Below are 23207 nucleotides of genomic sequence, written 5' to 3' on the forward strand. Positions count from 1 at the left end.
TGCCCTTCTTTTCCACAAAGAAGAAACCTGTGCCGGCAGGGGAGGCAGAAGGTCAAATGCTCCCAGCAGCCAGAGAGTCCTTAGTGTACTCCTCCATGGCCTTGGTCTCAGGGCCAGAGAGGGAATACAGCCGCCCACGAGGCAGTGTGGTGCCCGGGAGAAAGTCAATGGCGCAATCATAGGGGTGATGCGGAGGAAGGGAGGTGGCGCGAGCCTTACTGAAAACCTCCAGGAGGTCCAGGTACTCCGCGGAAACGGCAGAGAAATCCAATGCTTTTCCAGAGCCCGCAGTAGGACGTCCCGGGGCAGGCTGCGCCACTTTAAGGCAATGTGAGTGGCAAAACAGGCTCCAACCCAGGATAGAACCAGTGGTCCAGTCAATCAGGGGGTTGTGCCTCTGGAGCCATGAAAACCCCAAAACGACAGGAACATGGGGAGATTCAATATGTAGAAGCTGTATGGACTCACTGTGATTGCCCGACACTCGCATGTTAGTGGGAACCGTACTGTGAGTGACCCTGCCAATGGAGCGTCCGTCCAGCGCTCTGACCTCCATGGGAATGGAGAGGATTTGTATGGAGATACCCAGCTCAGATACTAGAGTAGCGTCCATGAAGCTCTCATCAGTCCCAGGTTCAATGATCACCCGGAGAGATTTAGACCAATCACCCCACAGCAGGATAACATAGATAGGGGTACAAGTAATAGGAGTTACAGTGAGGGAAAAAAGTATTTGATCCCCTGCTGATTTTGTACGTTTGCCCACTGACAAAGAAATTATCAGTCTATAATTTTAATGGTAGGTTTATTTGAACAGTGAGAGACAGAATAACAACAACAAAATCCAGAAAAACACATGTCAAAAATGTTAGAAATTGATTTGCATTTTAATGAGGGAAATAAGTATTTGACCCCCTCTCAATCAGAAAGATTTCTGGCTCTCAGGTGTCTTTTATACAGGTAACGAGCTGAGATTAGGAGCACACTCTTAAAGGGAGTGCTCCTAATCTCAGCTTGTTACCTGTATAAAAGACACCTGTCCACAGAAACAATCAATCAATCTGATTCCAAACTCTCCACCATGGCCAAGACCAAAGAGCTCTCCAAGGATGTCAGGGACAAGATTGTAGACCTACACAAGGCTGGAATGGGCTACAAGACCTTCACCAAGCAGCTTGGTGAGAAGGTGACAACAGTTGGTGCGATTATTCGCAAATGGAAGAAACACAAAGGAACTGTCAATCTCCCTCGGTCTGGGGCTCCATGCAAGATCTCACCTCGTGGAGTTGCAATGATCATGAGAACGGTGAGGGATCAGCCCAGAACTACACGGGAGGATCTTGTCAATGATCTCAAGGCAGCTGGGACCATAGTCACCAAGAAAACAATTGGTAACACACTACGCCGTGAAGGACTGAAATCCTGCAGCGCCTGCAAGGTCCGCCTGCTCAAGAAAGCACATATACATGCCCGTCTGAAGTTTGCCAATGAACATCTGAATGATTCAGAGGATAACTGGGTGAAAGTGTTGTGGTCAGATGAGACCAAAATGGAGCTCTTTGGCATCAACTCAACTCGCCGTGTTTGGAGGAGGAGGAACGCTGCCTATGACCCCAAGAACACCATCCCCACCGTCAAACATGGAGGTGGAAACATTATGCTTTGGGGGTGTTTTTCTGCTAAGGGGACAGGACAACTTCACCACATCAAAGGGACGATGGACGGGGCCATGTACCGTCAAATCTTGGGTGAGAACCTCCTTCCCTCAGCCAGGGCATTGAAAATGGGTCGTGGATGGGTATTCCAGCATGACAATGACGCAAAACACACAGCCATGGCAACAAAGGAGTGGCTCAAGAAGAAGCACATTAAGGTCCTGGAGTGGCCTAGCCAGTCTCCAGACCTTAATCCCATAGAAAATCTGTGGAGGACGCTGAAGGTTCGAGTTGCCAAACGTCACCCTCGAAACCTTAACGACTTGGAGAAGATCTGCAAAGAGGAGTGGGATAAAATCCCTCCTGAGATGTGTGCAAACCTGGTGGCCAACTACAAGAAACGTCTGACCTCTGTGATTGCCAACAAGGGTTTTGCCACCAAGTACTAAGTCATGTTTTGCAGAGGGGTCAAATACTTATTTCCCTCATTAAAATGCTAATCATTTTATAACATTTTTGACATGTGTTTTTCTGGATTTTTTTGTTGTTATTCTGTCTCTCACTGTTCAAATAAACCTACCATTAAAATTATAGACTGATAATTTCTTTGTCAGTGGGCAAACGTACAAAATCAGCAGGGGATCAAATACTTAATTCCCTCACTGTAGAAGACTCCCAGTATAGCCCATGGCGCCGGGCTGAACGCCATGCATGGACTGGGCACTGGCGCAGAGGAAGGCTCCGGCCCTGGAGCTGGGTTGGACGCCGTGCCTGGACCGGGCATCGGCGCAGAAGAAGGCTCCGGCCATGGAGCTGGACCGGACGCCTTGCCTGGACTGGGCACCGTCGCAGAGGAAGGCTCCTGCCCTGGAGCTGGACTGGAGGCCGTGCCTGGACTGGGCATCGGCGCAGAAGAAGACTCTGGCCTTGGAGCTGGACTGGACGCCGTGCTTGGACTGGGCATCGGCGCAGGGGAAGTCTCCGGCCATGGAGCTGGAGGTTCCAGACCGTTGACCGTCGCTGGAGGTTCCGGACCGTTGACCGTCGCTGGAGGTTCCAGACCGTAGACCGTCGCAGGAGGTTCCGGACTGTAGACCGTCGCAGGAGGTTCCGGACTGTGGACCGTCACAGGAGGTTCCGGCCTGTGGACCGTCACAGGAGGTTCCGGCCTGTGGACCGTCGCAGGATGTTCCGGACTGTGGACCGTCGCAGGAGGTTCCGGACTGTGGACCGTCGCAGGAGGTTCCGGACTGTGGACCGTCGCAGGAGGTTCCGGACTGTGGACCGTCGCAGGAGGTTCCGGACTGTGGACCGTCGCGGAGGCTCCGGACTGTGGACCGTCGCCGGAGGCTCCGGAATGGGGACCGTCGCCAGAAGCTATGGAATGGGGACCGTCGCCGGAAGCTATGGACTGGGTACCGTCGCCGGAAGCTCTGGACTGGGGACCGTCGCCGGTAGCTCTGGACTGGGGACCGTCGCCGGATGCTCTGGACTGTGAATGCGCACTGGAGGCCGAGTGCGTAGAGCCGGTACAGGTGGCACCGGACTGGTGACACCCACTTCAGGGCGAGTGCGAGGAGCAGGCACAGGATGTACCGGACTGGGGAGGCGCACTGGAGGCCTGATGCGTGGAGCTGGCACAGGTGGTACCGGACTGGTGACACACACTTCAGTGCAAGGAGCAGGCACAGGACGTACCGGACTGGGAAGGCGCACTGGAGGTCTAGTGCGTGGAGCCGGCACAGGTGGTAACAGACTGGTGACACAAACTTCCGGGCGAGTGCAAGGAGCAGGCACAGGATGTACCGAACTGGGGAGGCGCACTGGAGGCCTGATGCGTGGGGCCGGCACAGGTTGCACCAGACTGCTAACCGGATCCTCTGGTCGGATGTTGAGCAGAACACACTTGCACAACATCTCTCTCATCTCTCTCTCTCCCAACTTCCCCATTGCCTCCCTGATGGTCTCTGGCTCTTCAGGGCGAGTGCAAGGAGCAGGCACCTGACGTACCGGGCTGGGGAGGCGCACTGGAGATCTGGTGCGTGGAGCCGGCACAGATGGCACCGGACTGATGACCCGATCTTCAGCCCGCCTGCGTTGCCGCATACTCCTAGCCAACTCCATTCTCCGGTATCCCTCCTCACACTGTTCCATCAAATCCCAGGCGGGCTCTGGTACTCTCCTTGGGTCGACCGACCCCCTCTCTATCTCCTCCCATGTGATATTCTGTCACGGTTGTCGTAAGAACGAGACCAAGGTGCAGCATATGTAGAGTTCCACATCTTTATTCCAAAGTGACAAGACAGGTGAAACAGATCAGTGTGACAGCCACATATGTCTCACGTTTTGAGGGAGCGTGCAATTGGCATGCTGACTGCAGGAATGTCCACCAGAGCTATTGCCAGATAATTGAATGTTCATTTCTCTACCATACGCCGCCTCCAACGTCGTTTTGGGGAATTTGGCATTACGAACAATTGGCCTCGCAACCGCAGACCCTGTGTATGGCGTCATGTGAGCGAGCAATTTGCTGATGTCAATGTTGGGAACAGAGTGCCCCATGGTGGCGATGGGGTTATGGTATGGGCAGGCATAAGCTAAGGACAATGAACACAATTGCATTATATTGATGGCAATTTGAATGCACCGAGATACAGTGAAGAGACCCTTTGGGCAATTGTCATGCATTCATCCGCTGCCATCAGCTCATCTTTCAGCATGGTAATGCACAGATTAGGGCCTAATGAATTTATTGCAATTGACTGATTTCATGATATGAACTGTAACTCAGTAAAATCTTTGAAATTGTTGCATGTTGCGTTTATATTTTATGTAAAGTATAATTGCAACCTTTAGGGTAGTCAGTATCTACTGTCGGGATTTAGGAAAGCACTGGCTAGGACAGTACCTGCAGTCCAACAAAGAGAATTCAATCAAGTGCAGATGAAGGATTTACGTTTTATCAGAGGCGTTAACCTCATTTAAACTGAAACAACTAGCAAGCTGTTCCTCTCCTGAACACTGTCACTGTTGAAACACTGTTGGATATTGACATGAAACCACACCTGTCCTAAAAATAGAGGGCCAACATTCTGAGAGAAACCTCAGAAACAGCACCTTTCCTGTCTGCTATCAATTTGAGGCCTTAGGTCTCTTTAAGCATGCAGGGAGATGCAGAGGAAGGTGGATAGTGAGGAATAATGGGCCAGTCAGAACCATGGGGAATGAGTGGAGGTACAGATATAGGATCTTCATTTACTACAGCAGGAAAATAATCCTTCAGCAACAAGAAATTTGAATTGTTAATTGGATTGTAATTGACTGGCATTTTTCGTAAGTTAAAATCCAGTCTAAAATGAATTTCAAAGTGGAAATTACAAACGTCAGAAGCCTTTTAAATCCTCAAATACACTACATTTACAACCTCCTGCAACAGGTTGATCAAATTAATATCCTACATCTCTATAGATTCCTCAGCTTTTGTAGATGGTCTGTATATAAAATAGAAAAACACAAAGGCCTAGAGAACCAGGTTAAGAAAGGGATGAGCCACAGGAGCCTGGAAGAAAGAAAAGGAAACAGAGAGAGAGAGAACACTGAGAGAGAGAAAGAAAATGTGAGGGTGAGTCATGTTCTTCAAGGCTATACACTGTACCAGTCTACTTCATTTCTACTTCATTTCCATGTTCCATGCACATTTTTTTTCTATCTTTTATTTTTTTTCTAATTATGGATGAAAAGAGTAACTGTAGTTTAATCCCCCGGATGACAAAGTGTCTTTCTGGATTAAAGAAAATAATCAAAATGAGGTCCACTGTGAATGTTTCTAAGGACTAAACGAGCGTTTCTCCCAAGCTGAAGAAGGAAAATTAAAGGCATTTGTCATGTAAGGACTGTGTGTGTGTGTGTGTGTGTGTGTGTGTGTGTGTGTGTGTGTGTGTGTGTGTGTGTGTGTGTGCGCGTGTGTTGGGTGGGAAGAACAAAGAAAAAGAAAGTGATGGATCAATGTAAAGTGCAGTAACTAAGCAACCAAGCTCAATTTCATGTCATAGCAGTTTGCTGTAATACTGGTACTACTGGCCCATGCCTAGTGGATTGCTATTTACAGTCAAACTTCTTGGATGACTTTAGCCGAAAGCCAGGGCCAAAATGTAAAGTTGGGTGGGTTTAGAAGCCTTAAGGATAATGATGCGGGGAATACCATGATTTAGTAGTAGAGCTAAAGGATTTGGCAGACGGGGCCTGTCACATATGCCAACTTTACGGCAACCTCTTCCTGACTTTGAGATTGCACGTTACACACCCATCTATTACATAACATGAACATTAGGAGTTGCGATAGATGAATGAGTAAATTAATGAATTAATGGATGAATGAATGAGTAAACGAATGAATGAATGGATGAATGAATGAGTACACGAATGAATGAACGAATGAACAAACAAATGAACAAATGAAATGATGGACAGATTTGATATAATCTTTGTTTACATACTGTCCACACACCTATACATCTTAATCTGAAAACTTGAGCCATCTACTGTACCTGTGAGGAGAGTGTGCTAGTACATAATAGTAATAGGATGGTTTTACAGCATCTAAAACCCTCCTGTGATTTTACTTGACCATGGGAATAGAAAAGAGCTACACCGGGTATACAGCAATGCACTGATTGAGCCTTGCCTGTAGTATACAACCCATTTAAATCAGCTTCGTTTATCAAAAGAGGCTGTGCCCAGGTCCCAAATAGCACCCTATTCCCTATATGGTGCACTACTTTTGACCTGGGTCAAAAGTAGTGCACAAAATAGGGAATAGGGTGCCATTTGGGACGCATATGGTCCTCTGTACTCTCCATCTCTCCACTTCATACAGATAGCCTTGGGTTAGTAATGCATGGATGACAATAGAGAACCCAGCTCCTAAAAGCACTTCAGTTCACCACAGCTCTGATAGGTTGAAGACTGAGAGAGACTTGAGTGTCGTCATCATTCCACAGACTTCAATGACTGTTTATTACAACACTCTTGTAGATTATTTCTGTATCACAATATAATTTTTACATCAATTTAACCATTTTATGAATTTAGATGTGGAATAGTGTCAAAAGGGCACATTTTTGACCTGTGATGTTTTTTTGCTGGTGATTTCTATATTTTATTGTTCCTTGTAGTACAGTACACTAGTTATGAGTTAATCTTAAAAAGAGTGTCTGCTATCAATACAATGTAAGTCAAAAAGCATAAGAAGCAGATCCCATGTCTCAAATATGACGTTGCATTGACTCCCGAATTTCGTCTTAGCAGCAGCAGCATGATCAGGTCAGACATTTTCCATGCTACTCCACAGACCTATACAAATGTAGGAACTTCATTTGTTCCAGTTTGCTGTAGTAGGAAAATAATCCTGCAGCAACAGGAAATATAAATGATTAAGTGGATTATAATTAATGGACATTTTCATAGAGGTTGATACATTTTTCGTTAGGGCAATAAAGTCTAAAATTTCTAATTGGAAATGACAAACTTCAGAAGCATTTTTAACTCTCAAATAGACTACACATTTTAAATGTCCTGCAACAGTTCTCCTGCAACAGGGTGATCAAATTACAATCCCACATCTGTGCAAACATACACACACTCCCTCCTCCCCACACACTACCACATCCATCCTACTTATCATGAACATTATTTGATAAGACTTAGTTTTTCTGTGCTGCTTGAAAAAAGGTCAACTGTGGGCCAAGATACACTTTCCATCATCCTTCATATCCCCTGTGAGCTGGGCTGCACAGGAAAGCAGTTTTATCTGGTGGTGAAGTGGGATGTGTGGGTGATAGAATGAGAAATAGAGCCTGTGGTCACAGTGCTCAGACAACTGGCTATACTGTAGTAACTGTATCGGTACGCTCTGTATGTAAATTACTCAAATGCAAGTGTTTTCTGAGTGTCTGGACTTTTTCGTTAGGGCAAACCTAGTCTGAAATTTCAAAGTGAAATTCTAAACTTTAGAAGCCTTTTTAAAACTCAAATACACTACAAGTTTCCATTTCCTGCTTAGCAGAAAAATTCTCAGCAACAAAAGAGTGATCAACTTAAGATCCTACATCTGTAGGAGCAGTTCAATCAGCTGGGTAATCTGGCTATATACGTACTATGGTGTGACAAAGCCCAGGGTTTACTATAGTGTGACATGGCGTGAGGGCATTCCTATTAGCTTCCCTGGGACTATCCATCTGTGGTGTCCGCGTCTAAAAGGTCAAAGTACAGCTGAGCTATTTCAGGCCAGCACTTAAACCAGGCAGGCAGGCAGGCAACACCCATACCAACCCCCCCCCCCCTTGCCCCAACCCACATCACTTCAGGAGACTGTTAACATAACAGGATAAGATGCTTAGCCGCAGATGCTGGTGTGACTGCTGGATACCACAGTACAAAGCGGTTTCCAGTTCTGGAAGTCCTCTGGGTTTAGGAACTTAGGGTTTTCAATTTGAGAGGGGGTGGAGGGGTTTCAACTAACTGTTGAGAATTAGAGTAGCAGAATACACGGGGTGAAATTTCGAAACTTGGTTGTGCATAAGCAGTTTTTTTCTTGTTATGCCAGTCACTCAATTAGCCCATGTCAGCATAAAAAAAAGGTAAATAGTTCTAGCCAGCTTTTTAAACTTGTAGTAGTGGCGGCAGGTAGCCTGGTGGTTAAGAGTGTTGGACCAGTAACCGGACAGTTGTGGTTTGAATCCCTGAGCCAACTAGGAGAAAAATCTGTCGATCTGCCCTTGAGCAAGGCACTTAACCATAATTGCGGCTAAAAGCCACTCTGGATAAGAGTGTCTGCTAAATGACTAAAATGTAAATGTAGTAATCCTGGCTGAATTACCGACCAGGCACGAAGGGCCATTGATTTTGTTAGTCACTCTCAATCAAATATTATATTAACATGGCATAAGTCATTGCAAAATGTGTCAAATTTCTGGAAATGATCTTTAAAACTGCAAAGAATTTGCTCCACCCCATGGCAAAATGTGTAGAATTGCAGGAAATGATCTGTAAAACTGCTACTTTTTTTCTCTGCTCCATGGCAAAATGAGAAGAATTGCATAGAATGAGTTATAAAATTGCTAAATGTTCTCTCCGCCCCATGACAAAATGAGTAGAATTGCATAGAAGTAGTTATACAATTGCTAAATGTTCTCTCCGCCCCATAGCAAAATGTGTAGAATTGCAGAAAATGTGCTTAAAAATTGCAAAAGAAATTCTATGCCCCATGGCAATTGCAGGAAATGTACTTTAACTCTAACATTTTCTCTCCGCCGTCAAGAGGGGGGCCACCAAAATGTTTTGCCAGCGAGGTGTGGGGGCCCTCCAATCAAATCTTGCAGAGGGCCCCCAAAAAGTCTAGGGGATGGCCCTGCCTGACCATAGTCTGCTTTTAGGTCTAATTGATAAATGATAATACAACCCTGGGAGCCCTGGCGAGGTGGAACAGTAGGATAGCCCAGGTGCTGAGGCCACAGGCCACGTGCCAAGTTAGCAAAGGTAATTAAAGGCCTGGCTACCAGAGGTAATTAAGGGCCAGGTTACCAAAGGAAATTAAGGACAAGCAATTTGATTAAAGGATAGATAGACCTTTTGGCCCTCCACCTAGTTTAACTGAACCAGGTTTAGCTCCTCCGGTTTCAGGATTCAGGTCATTCCTTATTACAGTGCCGTGGTTGTGGCTGGATTCTGTGTTCTTTCCTTGTTCCATATGTACCATCCTACAGAATACTGTGCAAGCTCAATTGTCTCTTTAGAGGAATTGATTTGGCAGTTTACTGAGTTGGAGGTTTGACCAAGGTATAAATAGTGTTGTCATTGACTCATACTCAGATCATAAGAAGTCTGGGCCTAGTAATGTTTATACGTATGGGATCTGTGCCATTGTATTATTAGCGTGGCAAAGCGTAACACACTAAATATCAACACATGGAATTTTACTCACAGCTTCCAAACTTCAAAGGGCAAGCATGAGCATCCATTGGGAAGTCCTCCAACTGCATGGGACACTCCGCCGATATGGTTAACCTAGAGAAAGACACAAAAGATCAAGACAAAAAAATAACAAATCCCCTACAGATATACTACATATAATAATTCTGTTTATTTCAAATCCAGTGCCGCCATCATCACCAACATCTTCATCTCCAGTGCTAATGTTAGTTGCATAGATAGCACAATGCATGTACATTATAGGTTGTTTTTTCCCCCCTTGTAGTATTTCTGGACAAAATCACCAAGAATTCACCCTTATCCAAGCACATGGCATTACATTTGATTATACTGCCATCTTGTGGTGGTTGTATTATTTGTGAATTCCCAGCTGTGGTTCACTTCAAATCCCCCATGTACTGTACGTCAAGAGTGTATTCACAGAGAACATGTCCACAAAGTAACCACATATAGTGACACATGTAAACACATTGGTATAACAATGAAATGAGGCCACCATATGGACCCAGGTTGTGTTCACTTCACTGCATCCTTATTCAATGTTATTACTTTGCTTATCTTGTGTCAAAGACAGCTGACGTGTTTTAAGATCTTATTGGATCATACGAAGACCAACTCTGATTCTCATTGGTCTGTATTGTGAACAGGGAAGGCTGCCATCATGTGGTTACAAGAGAAACTGCAGGACTGGAAATTGAAGAACCTGATTTTCTGTCTCACAAGGAAAGTATATTGGTATACAGGTTTGATTAGCTATATCCTAATGTAGGTCCATGCATAGAGAGCTGCCTTTTTCCCTTACAAAATTAGGGCTACAAATTCCCCCTCAAATGACATGTAACAGGTGTCATCTATTCTAAATCATCCGCCTTACTCATTTTTTGGCATTCACAATTATTCACTTGCATTTCTTGTGTGATTAACATTAGGACATTTACTTGTTACATGTTGATGTCACCAGTGCACCTCAAAGTAATGAACATGGCAAAAAGACTGCACTAGTTTCTTAATATGCATATTTCCTGCATCAGAGGTACAGTTTGCTCTGGAAATAAGAATACTACATGATGTTCACTTGCTTCAACCTTTTCTGAAGGTTTCCGAAAACTCTGTTGCTCTCGGGCTAATGTTTCGGAATCGGGGGGTGAGAATGCAATCACATTTAGTCATTATCTCTACTGGAGAGAAGGAGCTTTCCCCTGATGTCGGGGATTCTGAAAGGCTGGGCCATGCAATAAATCTAGGTAGCGCGCTAATCTCTTTCCTGGTAATGGAAATACATTAGGAGACAGTAGTAAAACCAGAGCGATTAAAAGCAGAAACGTCCTGATGTTTCATTTCCTGAGTCATTGGGAAATCTATTACCTTTTTTAAATGATGGGCCCGATATCCGCTTCTTCGTTCACTCATCAGACTTTGATTCCTGTGACGGCGATGCCTGATCGTGCCACATAGTGCCAGGTCACATGGCTATAATGGGTTAATATGGTTCATCTATTTCTCTTGCATCTATTTATCTGGCATTAAGATTATTTCAGTGGGTGGTATTGATATGGAATAAATTATACTTCCTAAAATGATACCAGGAAGTCCTGATCTTTTCGTATGATTGCTAATGGTTGTCATCACTTTCTGTTCCTGTCTATTATGAATTCAAGGGTGAATATTTCATCTAACCTGCCACACATTGGTCAGTGTCCCATAACATACAAAATACAGCATCACAAAGAACAAATTAAAAGAAAATTGTCTGAGCCTACGTTACCAAGAGCTGGGCTGAGTAGAATAGCTGTGGCTTTTGTTACCTCCTACACACAGACAACAACAATAACCAAACCAGTAAAGGGCCATTTGTGAATCGTGGCTGGCTGTATTTCAGTGAGCGTAACGTTAGTTTTTCAGACACAAAGCTCAGATATTATCCTCTATAAGACTAAGCCTTTTGGTGAGGTGGGGAGGTTCAGCTAACATATGGAATTGTTTTAAGATGGTCATACCATGGATCATTTAGCTATTTGATTTGGAATTTTAGGACCCCTGTAGGTATTCCCCAAAAATATTTTAATTTGGTCTTTACTACTATAGCCTATAGAAACACATTGAATAACACTAATAAATAACTAATAAATAGCCAAACAGACAGTCCAAAAATAAAAGGTGGAATAAGATTTTGAAGTGTCTTTCCTTGATCTAAGAGATATAAGGAAGCTACAGTAAGGAAATACTTTTGTTTTTTGGACACATATTTAACCCCCTTTTTTGTTGGCACAAAACTAACTCCATACTTCCTTTCATTTTATTTTTTTTACCAGTTACCTTCAGACGAGTGACACTTGCGGATATCGTAAATCCAAAATGGAGAACACCATTGTATTTTTGAGAATATCTCCTTTCCATAGTGGGGTCATATTAGTTTGTAGCCCAAATCATTCAGATGCTACAGAGGTTTTCGTGAGAAGACTGATTTTTCGGGATGTCTCATGATTTGAAAAACGCAAAGAAACATATACCTAGCTTAAACTGACAGATTTGATGGGGATATTTGTATTATTATGTTACCTAGTTTGACGCACGAGTGCTTCAAGACTTCTTTGATCACGTGGACTGGGATATGTTCCGGGTAGCCTCAGACAACAACATTGACCTATACGCTGACTCGGTGAGCAAGTTTACTAGCAAGTGCATCGGTGATGTTGTACCCACTGTGACTATTAAAACCTCCCTAACCAGAAACCGTGGATTGATGGCAGTATTCGGGCAAAACTGAAAGCGCAAACCACCGCTTTTAATCAGGGCAAGGTGACTGGAAACATGACCGAATACAAAGAGTGTAGCTATTCCCTCCGCAAGGCAATCAAACAACCTAAGAGTCAGTATAGAGACAAAGTAGAGTCACAATTCAACGGCTCAAACACGAGACGTATGTGGCAGGGTCTACAGTCAATCACGGATTACAAAAAGCAAACCAGCCCCGTCGCGGACACCGACGTCTTGCTTCCAGACAAACTAAACAACTTCTTTGCTCGCTTTGAGGACAATACAGTGCCACTGACACGGCCCGCTACCAAAGCCTGTGGGCTCTCCTTCACCGTGGCCAATGTGAGTAAAACATTTAAACGTGTTAACCCTCTCAAGGCTGCCGGCCCAGACGGCATCCCTAGCCGCGTCCTCAGAGCATGCACAGAACAGCTGGCTGGTGTGTTTACGGACATATTCAATCAATCCCTATCCCAGTCTGATGTGCCCACATGCTTCAAGCTGGCCACCATTGTTCCTGTTCCCAAGAAAGCTAAGGTAACTGAACTAAATAACTATCACCCCGTAGCACTCACTTCTGTCATCATGAAGTGCTTTGAGAGACTAGTCAAAGATCATATCACCTCCACCCTACCTGAAACCCTAGACCCACTCCACTTTGCTTACCGCTCCAATAGGTCCACAGGCGACGCAATCGCCATCACACTGCACACTGCCCTATCCCATCTGGACAAGAGGAATACCTATGTAAGAATGCTGTTCATTGACCACAGCTCAGCATTTAACACCATAGTACCCTCCAAACTTGTCAATAAGCTTGAGACCCTGGGTCTCGACTCCTCCCTTTGCAACTGGTTTCTGGACTTTCTGACGGGCCGTCCCAATGTGGTGAGGGTTGATCCTCAACACTGGGGCCCCACAAGGGTGCGTTCTCAGCCCTCTCCTGTACTCCCTGTTCACCCATGACTGCATGGCCATGCACGCCTCCAACTCAATCATCAAGTTTGCAGACGTCACTACAGTGGTAAGCTTGATTACCAACAACGACGAGACGGCCTACAGGGAGGAGGTGAGGGCCCTCGGAGTGTGGTGTCAGGAAAATAACCTCACACTCAATGTCAACAAAACAAAGGAGATGATCGTGGACTTCAGGAAACAGCATCTCCACATCGATGGGACAGTAGTGGAGAAGGTGGAAAGTTCCTCGGCGTACACATCCCGGACAAACTGAAATGGTCCACCCACACAGACAGCGTGGTGAAGAAGGCTCAACAGTGCCTATTCAACCTCAGGAGGCTGAAGAAATTTGGTTTGTCACCTAAAACACTCACAAACCTTTACAGATGCACAATCGAGAGCATCCTGTCGGGCTGTATAACTGCGTGGTACAGCAACTGCTCCGCCCTCAACCGCAAGGCTCTCCAGAGGGTGGTGCGGTCTGCACAACGCATCAGGGTAGTGCGGTCTGCACAACGCATCACCGGGGGCAAACTACCTGCCCTCCAGGACACCTACAGCACCCGATGTCACAGGAAGGCCAAAATGATCATCAAGGCCAACAACCACCCGAGCCACTGCCTGTTCACCCTGCTGTCATCCAGAAGGTGAGGTCAGTACAAGTGCATCAAAGTTGGGACAGAGAGGCCATCAGACTGTTAAACAGCCATCACTAACATAGAGTGGCTGCTGCTAACATAGAGACTCAAATCTCTGTCCACTTTAATACATTTAATAAATGGATTTAATAAAGGTATCACTAGTCACTTTAAATAACGCCACTTTAATAATGTCTACATATCCTACATTACTCATCTCATATGTATATACTGCATTCTATACCATCTACTGCATCTTGCCTATGCCGCACAGCCATCGCTCATCCATATATTTATATGTACATATTCTTATTCATCCCTTTACATTTGTGTGTATAAGGTAGTCATTGTGAATTTGTTTGATTACTTGTTAGATATTACTGCACTGTCGGGAACTAGAAGCACAAGCATTTCGTCACACTCGCATCAACATCTGCTAACCATGTGTATGTGACCAATAAAATGTGATTTGATTTGAATAGACCTGACACAATTCCCCACACTATATTACAGGTACTTCCTATCCGTTCTATGTGATACATTTCTATCTGAAATAGTACTGAACAGGCACGTGGTTGGTACCTCATAGTGTAGAGCAGCGTCCCGTCATCCTTCAGTCTCAGTAGCTTGTTGGGCGTGGTCATGTTGTGGGCGATAGACTTTTTCCCGTTGAGGAAGAATGTGTCTGGGGTCCAGATGTTACTGGCCAGGAGGTTGTTCAGGGGCAGCATCTCCATGGGTCCTTTGAAACACAGGCGCTCGTCTTTCCAGCTTTGTCGGAAAAACACATCAATGGTGTATTCCTAAAGTGGAGAGAAGCATGGTGTTGATAGATGGTGATAAAACTCTGAGTCAAAACCCTTGGACACATACAGATCTGCTATTTTAATTTCATCCCTCTGACTCTGAGAATGTTCCTGTGCAGGAGGAAATGCAACGTGTAGTGTACCTGAGGTTTAAAAAGGTTTTAAAGTATTTCATTTTGTATTATTTTATTTTATTCGATTTTGTATTTTCGACTAACCCTACCACCCCTCCCCTAATTGGAGTAAACTAACGAACAACAACACTTAAGCTTCTACTTCCAACTTATACATGCTGTCTTCGGAAAGTATTGACTTTTTCCACATTTTGTTACGTTACAGACTTTTTCTGAAATGGATTTTTTTTTTTATTATCCTTCGCAATCAACACACAATACCCCATAATGACAAAGCAAAAACAGGTTTTTAGACATTTTTGCAAAAACAAATATACATTTTTTTTTTTTAAGTATTTACATAAGTATTCAGACACTTTGCAATGAGACTCAAAATTGGGCTCAGGTGCATCCTGTTTCCATTGATCACCCTTGAGATGTTTCTACAACTTGGAGTCCACCTGTGGTAAATTCAATTGATTGGGCATGATTTGGAAAGGCACACAACTGTCTATATAAAGTCCCACAGTTGACAGTGCATGTCAGAGCAAAAACCAAGCCATGAGGTTGAAGGAATTGTCCGTAGAGATCCGAGACAGGAATGTGTCGAGGCACAGATCTGGGGAAGGGTTCCAAAATAATTCTGCAGCATTGAAGGTCCCCAAGAACAAAGTGGTCTCCATCATTCTTAAATGGAAGAAGTTTGGAACCACCAAGACTCTTTCTAGAGCTGGCCGCCCGGCTGCCCAGCCAAACTGAGCAATACGTTGAGGTCTAGAGTTCCTCTGTGGAGAAAGGAGAACCTTCCAGAAGGAGAACCATCTCTGCAGCACTCCACCAGTCAGGCCTTTGTGGAAGAGTGACCAGACGGAAGCCACTCATCAGTAAAAGGCACATGACAGCCCACTTGGAGTTTGCCAAAAGGCACCTAAAGACTCTCAGACCATGAGAAACGAGATTCTCTGGTCTGATGAAACCAAGATGGAACTCTTTGGCCTGAATGCCAAGCATCACGTCTGGAGGAAACCTGGAACCATCCCTACGGTGAAGCATGGTGGTGGCAGCATCATGCTGTGGGGATGTTTTTCAGCGGCAGGGACTGGGAGATTAGTCAGGATCGAGGCAAAGATGAACGGAGCAAAGTACAGAGAGATCCTTGATGAAAAACTGCTCCTGAGTGCTTAGGACGTCAAACTGGGTTGAAGGTTCATCTTTCAACAGGACAACGACCCTAAGCACACAGCCAAGACAATGCAGGAATGGCTTCGAGACAAGTCTCTGAATGTCCTTGAGTGGCCCAGCCAGAGTCCGGACTTGAACCCGATCTAACATCTCTGGAGAGAACTGAAAATAGCTGTGCAGCAACGTTCCCTATCCAACCTGTCAGAGCTTGAGAGGATCTGCACAGAAGAACGGGAGAAACTCCCCAAATACAGGTGTGCCAAGCTTGTAGCGTCATACCCAAGAAGACTCAAGGCTGTAATCGCTGCCAAAGGTGCTTCAAATAAGTATTGAGTAAAGCGTCTGAATACTTATGTAAAAGTGACATTTCAGTAGTTTTTTATTATTATAAATTAGTAAAAAATTCTAAAAATCTGTTTTTGCTTTGTCATTGTATTGTATTGTAGATTGATGAGGGGGGAAAAAACAATGTAATACATTTTAGAATAAGGCTGCAACCTAACGAAATGTGGAAAAAGTCAAGGGGTCTGAATACTTTCCGAAGGCACTGTACATTTTACAGACACAATATATTTTACAATCTTTTGTTTGTTTTTACTCCTATATTTCCACTACTCTCAACCCCTCCCGTCTATTTCTGAAGACCATCCAGTTTGATTTCTATTTGCCATATATTTTTAACTGTGCTTTTTCACAACATTTTTGAACCTATGTACATTTTACGGACACAGTATATATTTACATTACTTATTTTGTTGTTATTGGTCCCACCCTTCAGCTCCAGTCAGCCCCTCCCATCTATCTCTTAACACCATCCATGTTGGATTTCTTTTCGCCATATATATTTCAACTGTGCTGTGATGTTTCACAAAAGTTCTGAACCTTTCTATCCTCATAGTTTCTACAGAATGGGTGATTTGCAAAGTCATAGTCAATCGATCTATAATATAATAATAATACTTTTTGCAAAAAAATCTTTAATTGACAATCTGTATAAACTATGAGAATAAAAAGGTTTAAAGTTAGCAATTTCCACCTTAAAATGTCGGACTTGATTTTTCCTAACGAAAAGTGTATCAACGCCCCCAAAAATGTCCGTTAATTGTAATCCACGTAATAATTCACATTTCCTGTTGCTGCAGGATTCTTTTCCTGCTGTGAGAAACTGGTCAAATTAAAATATTAAACTGTAAAACTAGTCCAGGACAACAACAACATAAAATACTAAAAGGAGATTGAAATAACGTTTCAGTCCAGGACTGGGTTTAATCTGCATCCTGGAATCTGGCCCATGATGTATTTCTTTATAATATATTGATTTATTACTCAACAAAAAAATATGAATGCATGCCATTATATGCGTCTAGGATAATTGCTGTGTGTTGTAACATTTACAGGAGGGGGTGGTGTTTCTCCTATCGCAAAGAATTACGTTAATGGATGTCATTGAAACGGTGCATAATGAAATGGGCTGTAAATTGACTCACCATTTCAGTATCTGAAACTGGGCCAAAGCTTGTGACAAATATATTGGTTTTGATCTCCGTGACCTTTTCTGTGGATAGAATGGAATGTGGAATATGACCGTGAACATGAAGAGACAAGGGACAGGGACAAATTCAATTTGCGAGTAATCATCATAGAGATTTCCATTTGAAATCCTTACAGCCTTCAATGACAGAAACCATTCTAAGGAAGTGAGTGCAGCTCTGTTCTCCAACCCCATTTGGCAAATCCATGTCGGATGTATCCATGTGTTACATTAGCGACATTATAAAACATAATTTAGAAGGGGGAAAAAAAATTTAAAAAATCACTGTAAGACCAAATCGGAGGTAGAGCATTTTCTTTTCTCTAAGAGATGCAGGATATTTCTATCTATCTTCCAGTGAACACTCTTTGACTCCCTCTCTCGCTCGTCTGAATACAGGTCTGGATCTCAAGGTTACTTTTTGCAGATGGAGGTGGTGGTCATGAGGGGGGCTGTGTGATATATGGCGTGTTGGCAGTGCAGTTCCTTCTCACTTAGGATTGATCTATTACTGTGATTGCTTTGCTCTTGGAACACATTCCAGTCAATGCAATTCTGTATATTAGAACAGTCTCTTTTATTTTTCTCACTGAATCCAAGAAGTCTAGCGAGTGTGATTTTACAGAGGGGGAAAATGCTATGCTGGATCACAAATTATGTATGAGGCTAAGCATTGGCATACTGCAGTTTCGCGAGCCCCCCCTCACTCCCCCCCCACCCAAGGTCCGATCAAGTTTAATAGCTTAGCTCATGCTATTCTAAACATTTTGCCATGAGACTGAGAGAAAATGCTGCAGTTTTAAAGCTAATTTGTTAATCTTTTTGCCATGGCTTATGATGTGTTCATATGCTATCTGGGGAAGAGGGGGGGGGGTTGGCCTCCAGGGTGCCCCCAACCAAAAGAAAACGCCTCAGAAACACCCCCCCTCTCAGTGCAAGTGAGGGGGTGTTTCCAAAACATATAGTTGGTCCCACGTGGGGTCACACAGCGCATCTCGGTATGGAGCGCACTATGCATTTATCGTCTCATCAGCTGGTAACTTTTTTTTCTTGTGACAGGTCAATTTGCTGCAGCATAACCTGCATAGCCTTTAGGCTACAGTAATATAATTGCATTAAATCAGTGCACACGCAGGCACTCTCTTAGTATTTCTCTTTCCCCATCAAATCCCTTCAAGTTGCAAAAGAACCAAAATACATTCAGTATAAATTCAAACAAAGACAAACTGTACATTGAAACAGAAACATCCACATTTCACACTGTATTTTGGTTATATAAATCTCCTGCATCAGCATGCTACAATGGTTCTGCTGCACCTGGCTTGAGTGTACTCTGAGGAAATGTAATGTCAAATAAGAGTATTAGTGAATGACATTTGCCCCAAGAAAATGAATACTGATATAATACTGTATTGTGATGTATTGCTTTGTACTGTAACCTCTAGTGATATGAGTTTGGATCAGAGTGGTCTGTAAGTATATGTTACCTCCAAGTCCTGGTCTGAGTCTGTTGTCGTAGCCGTCCAGCAGTCCGTCCAGTATCCGTGTGAAGATGGTGATGTTGTCATTAGCCTCTGCCTCTTTCAATGCCTCTGCTGTGGTCTGGCCAAGACTGGGAAAGACAGGACACCAATCAGGCTGGTTAGTTCCACATACTGTAACATGGAGACTGCTTGACAGGGCTAGTGTCGGTGTAAATAAAGCACATCATAGTTGGATATGTACAGTATATCTACTGTTCAAATGAGGATGTAATGCAGTCTATAGTCAGATTGGATGGTAAACGTTTCACTTACCCTACTTGACATGTAATACACACCAGCAAGAGAGAGATCCACATGTGTTTCATTGTAGAAAGACTGGGCATTTTGTCCTCTATGTCTGGAATAACAACATATAATCCACGATCAGTACTTTCAGTAGTATGTATCGTCATCATACTTCCACTCCTCCTTCCCCTTCTCCAATATACTCCTACACTATACTCCTACCAGACTATTATTACTACAGTACTACTAATACCATAGTTCACTTATGATAAGTACTTTGGTGTTATACTGTACCCCACCTTCCCCCAATACGCACACCTGACCACACACACACTCCCAACTAGCAGCCCTATAATGGACCTACAAGAGTAATCAGTAGGCTAACCTTGATACAGTAACTGTTTGAAACTGGGAATATACCAATCATGTCTTTCTACATTCCTGGCCCACGTCCCTGCGTGCATTCATTTTGCCCAATGCTAAACACCTTGTTGCAGCAGTATTATAACATCTCCCCATTTTGCTGCAACTGTTCGTGTTCGCAGTTGCATTGTATTGGTGATCCTCACTGCGTATGAATTCGCAGGCAGTGCAATAGGTTTTCAATGTAGGCTAATGATGTACCCTCGCTGTTCCCTTTCCCCAGACCCCCACCCCTCCCCCAACCGCCACCCCACTCATACCCCCCTAACAAAATAGGGAAGGAGGGTGGGGGTGCTTCTGATGCCATCCTCATGCATAAAAGAGGGTTGAAAATCATTTACCTGTAGAGAGAGCCATCATCTTGATTTAAATCCAGGTTAGAAAAGCGATACAAAACCCGCAGCAATGAAAGTCAAGGGTATGCTGCTGCTCCTTCAGAGGGATATGGATATACTCCGTTTATAGTTGCCACCGCAGGCAGTCTCGATCGTGTATTGTTCTCTCCTGATTTGCTTGACTGACTTCCTACTCATATCAAGCGGATGTTTGCGTCTTGTGCCGCCACCTCCTTCGCGCCTTTTGGAGATGAGAGGTTTTAATGCCGAGCCCTCATCTTTGAAGGTGACAACAACGTTTTTCGTGTTACATACCCTTGGTCTCAAGTTATTTGTCCACTCAGAGCGGACTAGCGGCCCGGCGCCCCATCTTAGTCAGAAAACACACTCATCTCCAGTTGCCGCTCACATGCACACACTGCAACGATTTGCTAACCGGTGCGTTATCATAGGTGCGACAGTGAAAACGATCCTCCAGGAACTCCAAGCGTCACTTAACTTTCCCCTGTTATCTTACTTGCCACTGTAGGCTACTCTAGCCTATGCATATTGCTGTGGTTAGTTAAAACGCCATCCTCTCCCGCAAGCTAATTAGCTGTCTAGTCGTAATCAATTGAATGAATGAGGGGCAGTGGGTTGATCCATCCAGAAGAAGAAAAAATATGGCTATATCCCAAGGACCCAATAAAACAGTATACCTATTCACCTACATGTCCAATTTTGGTCCTCTCTGTTTACCTTTTCTCTCATTCAGTGGGAAATGCGTCAGCTTTGTTGAAAAGAGAAGTACCGCTTATTATAGTTCTAATGCACATGGTACCGCTGCCTCCAGAGTACTGCCTTTGATTTCGATCCCGACCTATTATGCCACGATGACTCACCAGTCTAAGGTCCGTCAATGAGAATTATTACGGTAATGATTAGAGGAAATCGAGTATGAACGCACTCAAATATGAAAAGAAGGATCGTAATAAATCAATGTCTATCAAAAGGTGTGATTACACAATCTTACTGAAAAAAAAACGTTTTTTTTAATTATTTTTTTTACAGTTAGCCTACATCAAACAAAGTCGTTATACCAATTGCCATAGGAGGGTACTCTAACTCCATATTTTTGGACAGAACATTATGCTGACTAATCATATTTCACTCTCCTGTAGCACGGTATTCAATTTCTAAACCTTTTTACATTACAATCAATAGTTGACAGTTCAGTTTGACAGATCTATAATACGTGAATTATTTGCACCAAGTAGACACATGTTGCACTGTCTTCTAAATTGCAAGGTATACGTGAGTTATTTAAGTGGCGCTAAGGTGTTTCAGCCCTATGTTTGAACTGTACAGCTCCGTCCCCATAGCGCGTTCTGACCCTTCCGTAATTCCATCGGGTGGTGCTGTCCACGGTGCTGAAACAAACTTGATCCTGGTAAAATACTTATTCCTAAAGTACAATGCTTATCATATAAAGCACTTCCAGTGTTTGGGAAAGAGAGTATGCCAAGTGTGTGCTATTATAAGAACATCACATGGTCCAAAAACAATTTACACAGCAAAGCTGCTATAGCTACGCCTAAAACTAAATTGACCCAATTACAGACTTTACTTTGTTGTATGTTACCAGGTGTGAGTTATCATCGTATATATAAATCAGTCACCATGTGTTACTGTGCAGGTGTAAATGAAAGTGTTATACTGAGTCATATTTCCTCTTGTTTCCCCCCCCCCCCAGGAATGCAGTCGATGGAAACAAGAAGTTGTTTGCAATCTATGATACCAGGTAAGTACGTCAGTCAGTTAGACTGACAGTCCCCACGGGCTCGAGTGGTCGATTTGGATTATTGAATAGGACTTGTAGGCAGTGGCGGTTCTGGGGCCAGTTACATTAGACGTTATTGTTGTCATATCGTTTTCTTCACTGCATTTAGGCATTAGCAGGCAAAAGACCATGCTCATAATCATCATCGTTGCCACTGTCTAATAACGGATGTAAAAAAAAATGATATCAAAAATTAGTTATGTAAAAATTATTTCATACTCCACATTTAGGGGGGCCACAAGGGGGTCCAAAATTGTTGTCACCGGGGCACTACATCTATTTGGCCCATTATGTGAAATCGTATTGGGATTAGAACATATTCAGGTTTATAGTCAATTAGATGAATATCTGGAGTGAGAGGGGTTGGCTCCAATCCAAGCAAGTACCTGTACCGCCTCCACCGGTGGTGTCTTTGCCAGTAGCCTATATACATTTCAGTTAGGAGTATAGTTTCTTCATGTCTCCCGGTTGCATAGAGAGAGAGGAGAGAAATCCAAAATACGAGTGATGTCAAACCGAACAGATCTGAAGGGTCTGAAAAGCCAACGACTTCCTCCACGAGAACTTGCCAATGGAATAATCTGATTTGTAAACATATTGTACCGTTTTTGCGTTGCACGTTTTTCACCAAAACAGTAAGGAATGTGGGCTTTTCTGAGTGGAAAATTATTTAGTGTTCTATCAGCACCAGTGATTGTAGCTGTCGTGTGCTGCGCACAAAGGTGAGTGATTTCTCTAGTAAAAGTGTGACCGAAAAACGAACGTCTAATTTTGTAGTAAACGCTCTCCTTTTTGTTGTTGTTTCAGCGTGAATGAACCAGGGAACATGTCGTTTGTGAAAGAGACGGTGGACAAACTACTAAAGGGATATGATATTCGTCTTCGACCAGACTTTGGAGGTACGTTTTCAAAAGTGGGGCAAACATGTTGCAGCGTGTCCATGTTTACTATGCAGATTCGCTCATCTTGGGCTCATATTGCAGCCATTTTTCGAATTCACTGTCATTGTAAATGATACCATTGCATTTGCATTACAGGGGCCCCTGTTGCAGTTGGCATGAGTATAGATGTGGCGAGCATAGACATGGTGTCCGAAGTCAACATGGTGAGTGAACTCGCCCCCCAAATACTGTAAACATTGGGACTCACACAATTGTGCTTTTTGCTTTGCTCACTTTCATATAGTACTTGAATATGTTTCTCCTGGGATTCCGTAATGCGTAAACTTTCATT

The 23207-nt window shown here is 43.8% G+C and overlaps 2 protein-coding genes across 9 annotated transcripts in view; one reads left to right on the top strand and one right to left on the bottom strand.

Annotated features, from left to right (window-relative positions):
* The window catches only part of LOC106574423 (gamma-aminobutyric acid receptor subunit alpha-5), a 34416-nt gene extending 13276 nt beyond the window's left edge, over positions 1-21140 (bottom strand). Inside the window, exons 1-6 of one of the 4 annotated variants that reach the window (XM_014150304.2) lie at positions 20162-21140; positions 19425-19509; positions 19116-19240; positions 17585-17652; positions 14579-14799; positions 9637-9719 (exon numbers count right to left, since the gene is read on the bottom strand). In XM_014150304.2, the coding sequence (XP_014005779.1) occupies positions 9637-9719; positions 14579-14799; positions 17585-17652; positions 19116-19240; positions 19425-19509; positions 20162-20180 (601 nt within the window). In that variant the 5' untranslated portion in view covers positions 20181-21140. The remainder of the gene's footprint in view (positions 1-9636; positions 9720-14578; positions 14800-17584; positions 17653-19115; positions 19241-19424; positions 19510-20161) is intronic. The other 3 variants (XM_014150306.2, XM_014150302.2, XM_014150303.2) reach the window with 3 other exon arrangements.
* Positions 1-23207, top strand: part of LOC106574421 (gamma-aminobutyric acid receptor subunit beta-3) — a 54340-nt gene that overhangs the window by 7028 nt on the left and 24105 nt on the right. For 3 of the 5 annotated variants that reach the window (XM_014150300.2, XM_014150297.2, XM_014150298.2), the window contains exons 2-4: positions 21888-21935; positions 22782-22873; positions 23012-23079. In XM_014150300.2, the coding sequence (XP_014005775.1) occupies positions 21888-21935; positions 22782-22873; positions 23012-23079 (208 nt within the window). Of the gene's footprint in view, positions 1-21887; positions 21936-22173; positions 22697-22781; positions 22874-23011; positions 23080-23207 lie in introns of those variants that run through there. The other 2 variants (XM_014150301.2, XM_014150299.2) reach the window with 2 other exon arrangements.

Source organism: Salmo salar, chromosome ssa16, assembly GCF_905237065.1.
Source record: "Salmo salar chromosome ssa16, Ssal_v3.1, whole genome shotgun sequence".
Lineage (NCBI taxonomy): Eukaryota > Metazoa > Chordata > Actinopteri > Salmoniformes > Salmonidae > Salmo > Salmo salar.